The sequence below is a fragment of the Mastomys coucha genome, unplaced genomic scaffold (genome assembly GCF_008632895.1).
Source record: "Mastomys coucha isolate ucsf_1 unplaced genomic scaffold, UCSF_Mcou_1 pScaffold22, whole genome shotgun sequence".
NCBI classification, from domain to species: domain Eukaryota; kingdom Metazoa; phylum Chordata; class Mammalia; order Rodentia; family Muridae; genus Mastomys; species Mastomys coucha.
Genome location: NW_022196905.1, coordinates 96,619,898 through 96,628,346, shown reverse-complemented (window position 1 = coordinate 96,628,346; position 8,449 = coordinate 96,619,898). Strand labels below are relative to the sequence as shown.

Genomic DNA, 8,449 nt, shown 5'->3' with positions numbered 1-8,449 from the left:
TGCCTGCATCCAAATTTTCTCCATTTTGAAGAGCATTCTGACTGCAGATGAAGTTAGGGCATTCTCTTTGCTCAGTGACTAGCTTGCCATAATGGAGGCCTGGCCATTCCAAGCATCTTGCAGGTGCAGTTTGACAAATGAGTTTTCAAGATTTTGTAGCCAATAGAATTTATTGACTATATATATATTCATGTCTCAACCTGTCTCAGAGCTGTTCCCATAGAGAGGGATCAGCATATACATTACCTGTCTTGTTGATCTTGCCAGTCTCCTTCTGTCTGTAGCCCAGATTTTCAGAGAACCTTCCCTGGCCAAATCTTATTTCCAATAATTTGGATGGAAAACATAGCTCTCTTGTCCTGTGGTATTAAAGCAATATAACCCTACCTCAACCCTAGCAACTCTGGCTCCTTACATTGGCTAGTAGAATATATCTTCCCTAGGGCAAAATGCTTTTTGGCAACAGAAAAAGCATTACCTCAAATTGAAATTACAAATATACCATAAATGGATAGATATATCTGCATTGCCCATTTTCTTTATATAAATTCTCAGGCTATCAACTTGGATGCTAATTGTTCCATGTTGGGCACCAATTTGGAAAAGGAATTACATATTCTAGCTAGCCCATATAGAAGACACACAATTCTGGTATTTTATTTGCAAGCTGTAAGCCTAGATTGGGCAGCTTTTGAACTATTGTAACCTACATCCTAGACATATGCCCCTTATGAATTGCAGTTTCTCCTGGTCATGTGTTCATGGTCCATCTCCTCACATGGCAGCCTCCTCCTTTCTTTGGTCTCTCCTGATCCTCAAGTCACACACCTTTCTCTCTCTACTGCCCAGTCTCAGACCTTAGCCTTTTATTGACCAATTAACTTGGTAAGCAAGGTTTACATAACATCACTTGGTGTATGTGAGGATCTCATCGGGGGCAGCCACATTCTGGGGGCCAGTATTTGAACACACAGCAGCACCAGACCAGCCCCAGCACAGTGGCTCCTCTTCCTCTGCCTACAGATCCAGATGTTGAACTTTCAGCTACTTCTCCAGTACCATGCTTACCTGCATGCTGCCATACCTGGACGATAATGGACTAAACCTCTGACCCTGTAAGCCAGCCCCAGTTAAATGCTTTCCTTTATAAGACTTTGGTCATAGTGTCTCTTCACAGCAATAAGACAGTGTCCACGATGCTGATTTGGGCTATTATCTAGATGATAACGTGAGCACAGGATAAATATCTTATATTGGTTTATGAATTGAACAGAACTACGAAGAAACGAGGTCGATCTATATGTTATGAGCCAATATTCAAGGCATGCTGCTAAATTGAAATGTAAGATGAGTACATTGTGTGTGGTACAATACCTCAGACTTTTTAGAGGTGAACACAGTCATACAACTTTTCTGGAATGTCTGTGAAACATTAGTAAGAGGACTCGCCTCTAGGGAAAAGAAGTCATGGGTTGGATGATGAAGGGTTGGTACTATGTACGCTATTTTTAATAGCATTTCAAGTTTGTATTTTGTGTTCACAAATATTAATTTTTAATAAGAATGGTTAAATATGTGTAAGAAGTATAATCTTATATACCAGATTTTACAATGGAGGAGGGGACAAGTGCTTGCAAACTCTGAAGAATTTCCCCAGTGAGCAATTGTATAAATAGATGTTTATTATAATACTGAAGTTCATTATTTCTTCCTTTCCATTTCTTATACAGTTTACAATGAGTTTTCTACCCATGGTTTAAGTGATCACGACTTTGATGAGTAGGTGTGGCAGGTTACTAGAGGCAGGTACTTCACAAGTTAAAGCAAACAAAAGAGAGTTTGCAGTCTAGTAGAAGGCAAAGCCTGAACCGCGTTACTTTCTGGGAAGTCGTCTGGAGTCGCATCACAGCTGTGGCAGCTCAGAAGCCTGGCGCTCTACAGTGTTGGGGGTTACAAATGTGTTTACAGATAGCAGCATGTTAAAACCTCAGCAATATTCCGTAACTCAGAAACTGAGCACCCGGGAAAAGAACCTCTTCTGAAGCTCTGGGTAAAATAAGCCTAGAGTGAGAATGGGCCACTATCCTTATAATGTAGTTAATAATTTAGATTATCCAAATCTGGCATAACTGCCAACGTGGGAAAATAGGGAAATGGCAAAGGAAAACCCTAAATCTTCAAAAATATCCTTAGGATTGTTTCTTGAGACAATCCCAGTTCATGCCTCCTGTCTTGATGTGGTTTATTCTCACCACCTCTCTTGCTTTCAGAAGAGCCCTAGAGCCCAAAGAAGGCCCCTCTCTTCTCACACGCAGCTTTACAACTCTTGATTAAACTGTTTGGCCTGTGATTCGAAGAAAAATAATAACACAGTGGTATGTGGAGAGCTCAGAATATGATCCCACCTCCCAAAATCATCTGTCTGCACTGCTCGTTTATTTAAGATTTGCTGGAAGGGAGACAATGTGAGAAGTGTAGGGGTCGGGGACTTAGTACATTTCCATCCTATGCAGAAATTTAGCCGCATGTGTCAGATCTTGTCCAAGCTATTCTCGGGGACCTTTTCTCATTCATTCTTGGGAATTTTCATAATATATAGAGCTATTTTATCATCACAAAGATTATCTCAGCACCTTGGATAGGGCCAGTAGTTGCTGCAGTGCTTTGATCATGTCCTAAATGTGTTTTCCCCTGGAATAAGTAAATGACAGAGTAGTTGAGTTGAATGCCATAGAACAGCATCGTTCACTGCACAACAAAAAGACTAGCTCTCTGGTGCCCAGAGCACTGAGGGAGGAGGCTGCTGCAGGCTGTGACGTTGCTCACTCTGCTCTCTAAAGCACCTGCCATTCAAATCGAAGCTATGTGGTTGTAGTGGTTACTCAGTTCCTGTTTAAGTATTATGTTTAGATTTATCCTTTTAAAAATTATTTTCTGAACATGAATATACTTTAACATACATGTACCAAAGGTGGTGCACCCCGATTCTCTCTGAGAGAGCTGGAGCTCGGCTCCACTCCCTGTGAGCTCCGTGGGTTCCACACAATCTGCAGGTCTCTCCTGTTGTCATTGGGTTAGGAACCAATCACTCACCAGAGGTCACACAGAGGATCTCATGGGATTCTCTCTGCTTTAATCATCACTGGTTGAGTGGTTACTGTCACTGCCCTCGCTGTCACTGTCGCTGTCACTGTCGCTGTCACTGTTGTCATTACCAGACTTGCTGTCACTATCACTGCTGTCACTGTCACTACTATCACTATCGCTGCTGTCACTGTCACTGCTGTCACTGCTGTCACTGCTGTCACTGCTGTCATTGCTGTCACTGCTGTCACTGTCACTGCTGTCACTGCTGTCATTGCTGTCACTGCTGTCGCTGCTGTCACTGCTACTGCTGCTGTCACTGCTGTCGTTGCTGTCACTGCTGTCGCTGCTGTCACTGCTGTCACTGCTGTCACTGCTGTCACTACTGTCACTACTATCACTGCTGTCACTGCTGTCACTGTCACTGCTGTCGCTGCTGTCGCTGCTGTCACTGTCACTGCTGTCACTGTCACTGCTGTCGCTGCTGTCACTGCTGTCACTGTCACTGCTGTCACTGCTGTCATGGCTGTCACTGTCACTGCTGTCGCTGCTGTCGCTGCTGTCGCTGCTGTCGTTGCTGTCGCTGCTGTCGCTGCTGTCGCTGTCACTGCTGTCACTGTCACTGCTGTCGCTGCTGTCACTGCTGTCACTGCTGTCGCTGCTGTCGCTGCTGTTGTCACTGCTGTCACTGCTGCTGCTGTCGCTGCTACTGTCACTGCTTTTGCCATTGTCACTGCTGTCGCTGCTGTCACTGCTGTTGCTGCTGTCGCTGCTGTCGCTGCTACTGCTGCTGTCACTGCTGTCACTACTGTCACTACTGTCACTGCTATCGCTGCTGTCACTGCTGTCACTGCTGTCACTGCTGTCACTGCTGTCGCTGCTGTCACTGCTGTCACTGCTACTGCTGCTGTCACTGCTACTGCTGCTGTCACTGCTGTCACTACTGTCACTGCTGTCGCTGCTGTCACTGCTGTCACTACTGTCACTGCTATCGCTGCTGTCACTGCTGTCACTGCTGTCGCTGCTGTCACTGCTGTCACTGCTGTCACTGCTGTCACTGCTACTGCTGCTGTCACTGCTGTCACTGCTATCACTACTGTCACTGTCACTGCTGTCACTGCTGTCACTGCTACTGCTATCACTGCTGTCACTACTGTCACTGCTGTCGCTGCTGTCACTGCTGTCACTGCTATCACTACTGTCACTGTCACTGCTGTCACTGCTACTGCTGCTGTCACTGCTGTCACTACTGTCGCTGCTGTCACTACTGCTGCTGTCACTGCTGTCACTACTGTCGCTGCTGTCGCTGCTGTCTCTGCTGTCTGATTTGCTCTCAGTGTCACTGTTATTGTTATGGTCACTGCTGTCTGATTCGTCCTTGTCCTCACTCTCACTGTCATCATCACCATTACTGTCACTGTCATCCGTATCAGATGAGTCATCACTGCTGTCATCTTCTCCCGCATGTGAGTCACTGTCATTGCCATTATCACTTGATTCATCAGAGGTGTAAGAAGCGTCTCCGTGGCTGCCACTCTCATTGGCACTTTCAGAGTTAGCATCACTTCCGTTACTTCCGTCACTTCCATTAGATTCATCGCTGCTGTTGGGATCATCTCCTTGCATGGACTCGTCATCGAAATCATAACTGTCATGCCCGTCACTATTGCTGCTGCTACCTGTCCTGCTGTGTCCCATGTTACTGTGAGCGTCTGATTTCTCAGCAGCTCCTTGGAGCTTGTCAGACTCCCCTTGCTTTGCGCTATTCTTTTTGTCCAGTTCCATTCCATGGTGTCCGTTGCTGTCTTTACTTCCACTGAGTTTTTCAGAATCTTTGGTAATAATACTTTTGTTGCCTGTGTTGGAACTTTCAGTTTCTATTCCCTGTGGAATGATATAAATAAGAATGGATTATTATCCAAGCACTTGGGAGACAGAGGCAGGTAGATTTCTGAGTTCGAGGCCAACCAGCTCATCAACCGAGTGAGTTCCAGGACAGCCAGGGCTACACAGAGAAACCCTGTTTCGAAATTAAAAAAAAAAATGGATATTTAGTGAATATTTGCTGCAAAACATCATGGTCCAAGGAGAACTGTCTTGAGAAATGACCTTAGGAACAGGATGATGGGCTGTCAGTGCAGTGATTCATGCCCGCCTGCTGATCTAGTACTCGAATGTGAATGTGCTCTGAATGAGGGTTTGAATCCTCCAGTAAGCCACCCCGGTTTCTAACACGTAAGAACTTGAACCAACAGGTGCATGATAATGAAAGTGTCATAGAGAAGCTCATCATTCTGTGTAGTGAATGTAATACTAACAAAATGTCTTACAGAAACATCATTGAATCATTATACAGCTTAACTTATAGCATTCTGACTAATTTTACAGAAATTTGTGGATGTTTTAAAATTGTCTTGTATTAGAGACATATTGGAGAAGTGGTTCAGGGGTTAAGAGCACTGGCAGCTCTTCTGGAGGCCCTGAGCTCAATTCCCAGCAACAACATAGTAGCTCACAGTCATCTATAATGGGATCTGATGCCCTCTTCTAGTGTGTCTTAAGACAGCTACAGTGTACTTATCTATACATAAAATAAATATTTTAAAATTTTTGTCCTATATCAAAATTTCTAAGAATTCCAGCCTTTTCCTTAAAACACTCAGTGTAACTAAAATAGAGCCCAGATGTTTACCAGCGCGGAGCTTCTGTGCTTGCCCGCACAGGCGCTTCTGTGCTTGCTTACCCGCACAGCGCTTCTGCGCTTACCCAGGACTTTATCTTGGGTTTGTCTGGAGTTGTTTGGCACAGCCATCAGAGTATGGAGGGAAGAATGTAAGTTGCTATCTAAACTTACCTGGTCTTGGCTCTTCCCAAAATGACATGCTTCCGTCTGGCTGATGATCCCACCCTCTGCAACTCTGTTGTCTTTGGGACTGAGCTTCTGGTTGTCCTGTGTTGCTTGGGTACTGTCGCCTTCTTCAACACCATTTTCCTCGCTGCTGTCATCTCCATCACGTCCATTTGGGGAGCCTTCTTGTTCTTTAGAGTCATTACCTTCAGTACTAACTGAACTCTGATCTCTGTGGTCATTTTTTCCCCCCTGAGACGGGCCCTCCTGGCTCTCAGTGCCATCATGGCTCTCCCTTCCATCTCCTGCTTCTGCACCCTCACCATCACCAGAGCCCATGTCTTCATCCTCCTCTAGCCCATTCCCACTAGGACTCCCATCAGTATCATCCAAACCAGCATCTCCCCCGATGCTTGCTGTCACCTCCACCCTCTGGTTCTCACTCCCCTCCCCTTCTCTCTGAAGTGGTGTTTCCTGTGTAGCCACCCCACTACCATGTATTCCAGCCTCACGGTTGGTGCTATTCTTGCTGCCGGCTTCTTGAGGCTCATTTTCCTGGGCAAGGGTAGCGTCTGCATTCTGGCTCACATCACTAGCACCTCCAGTTTTTGAATCCTGATCAGCCTGCCCATGGACACTACTCTCCTTCGCTTCCTTGGCATTTCCCACAATGCCTGCTTGGCCCCCGATGCCATTGGCTGTACTGTTCTCTCCTCTTGCACGTATCCCATCACGATCGTATGTTTCGACATCCTCGTGTTCTTCGGCAGTGTTCCCCTGTTTGTTTGCTAAAATGGGCTGAGTAAGAGAATCCTTCCATCCTACGTCTATTGACTCGGAGCCATTCCCGTCTCTTTTGTAACCCTCCTTCGTATGTCCATGCTCTCCTATCTCACTGCCATCTGGGGAGTCGTTGCTCTTGCTAGTAGTGTTGTTGATAGGTAACTCATTCTGAAAAAGAGACACAATTCAAAGTCAGTTGTGGCTTTCATTTTCAAATAAGGCCACTGGAAAAAAATGGTTGGAAATTTTAGAGAAAGTGATAGAGTGTAAAAGTGGCTTGAAAACAGAAAACGAAAGGAACATTCATATTTCTATCTTTTACCTGCGCTGTGGTTCCTGGAGGTGCTAGAAGAGATATATCCACTGACTTTTCAACAATGTCTCTTTCCCGTGCCAACTGAGGAACCTGCAGGGGTTAAAACGCAGATATTGCACAGGTTCTTGTTTTAGGAAAAAGAAAAAAAATGTAATATGAAGGTCAGATCACAGTCTGACTCTGTAGAGAAGAGAAGGATCCTATTGCGGTGCTTATGTGGGGTTTCAGGCTGAGCAAACGAGGATTTTTATAACGTTGTCATTGATCAGCCCCAAACCCTAAAGTAATATGAGTGCAGGCTGCTGGAGAAGCAGCTCTGCATAATTGATACTTCTGAACCTGCAAGGGTGAGCTCGGAGTGCTTACAAAACTTCTCAAATACAAAACTTCTCAAATACAACACAGCATCTGGCCATGTGGCACCCTATGAAAGTACCAGACATTGAGGCCGGCTGATGAATTTTTTTTTAATTTATTTATTTATCCATTTATTTTATGTATGTGAGTACACTGTTGCCCTCTTCAGACACACCAAAAGAGGGCATAAGATTGCATTACAGATGATTGTGAACCACCATGTGGTTGCTGGGAATTGAACTCAGGACTTCTGGAAGAGCAGTTAGTGCTCTTACCCACTGAGCCATCTCTCCAGTCCCATAGGTCCACTTTCTTAATGTCTCTGCATTTGTACTTGTTCTGATGCTCCAGATTTTCCACAGTGTACACACAAATAACACACATGAAACATATTGAAAAGTCTGGCTTTTAGCTCCTGTCCTTTCTTCAACTTTTCCCAAACAGTATATGCTGTGTTGACATTACAGTGACAGCCATGTGAATGAAGCAGATGGGTCTCATGACTTTGGGGCATTGAATTAATCTGAATAAACTTTTTTTAAAGGGGGGGTCATCCTCTCATTAGGACGTTTCATCAGGAAGAGAGGGAGCCTGCATTGGTTCATGTGTTTGCCTTTAATCGAGACCCCATATGATATCACATAATAGTTTTGATGATCTAAGATTCCTGTTAAGTGTTTACTCAACTTCTCTGTAAAGCCATAAGGAAATATGTACATTTCAACATTGGGTTCAAAGATACAGAAAAAGAAGAAGGCTTCATTAGGAAGATGTACTTACCGGAATGGCCCATGCAGTTGCCCAAATGCAAATATATATAACTATCTTCATTTTCATTATGAATAATAATCAATGTCTGTTTAGAACAAAGAACACCACAAAATGGGTCATAAAATGAAAGATGATAACCCAGTATTTTGGTCTTACATTGGCCCTTTTCTAGGACAAGGAGAAAGTACTAATGTGAGAAGACTTCCCAGGTCCCAGAATAAACCTGGAATGTGGGGCCTTAGCATACATAAGACTGTCAGGGTTTCTGACTTTTTCTGCCTGTGGGACAA

The 8,449-nt window shown here is 44.5% G+C and overlaps 1 protein-coding gene across 1 annotated transcript; it reads right to left on the bottom strand.

Moving 5' to 3' along the window:
* Window positions 1-3,107: 3,107 nt before the first annotated feature.
* On the bottom strand, window positions 3,108-8,225 carry Dspp (dentin sialophosphoprotein). The gene is made up of 4 exons (XM_031342198.1): window positions 8,169-8,225; window positions 7,038-7,121; window positions 5,939-6,883; window positions 3,108-4,968 (listed from the first exon to the last, which is right to left on the bottom strand). Exons 1-4 carry the CDS (start codon window positions 8,223-8,225, stop codon window positions 3,133-3,135), a joined length of 2,922 nt encoding a protein of 973 aa, XP_031198058.1. The 3' UTR covers window positions 3,108-3,132.
* Between the last annotated feature and the right edge of the window lie 224 nt (window positions 8,226-8,449).

Excerpts from the sequence above, each read along its gene's own strand:
- Dspp (XM_031342198.1), bottom strand. The coding sequence starts at position 8,225 with ATGAAAATGAAGATAGTTATATATATTTGCATTTGGGCAACTGCATGG. Across the intron at positions 6,884-7,037 it reads CTCCAGGAACCACAGCGCAG|AATGAGTTACCTATCAACAA; the intron begins GTAAAAGATAGA and ends TCTCTTTTTCAG. Across the intron at positions 4,969-5,938 it reads TTGGGAAGAGCCAAGACCAG|GGAATAGAAACTGAAAGTTC; the intron begins GTAAGTTTAGAT and ends ATCATTCCACAG.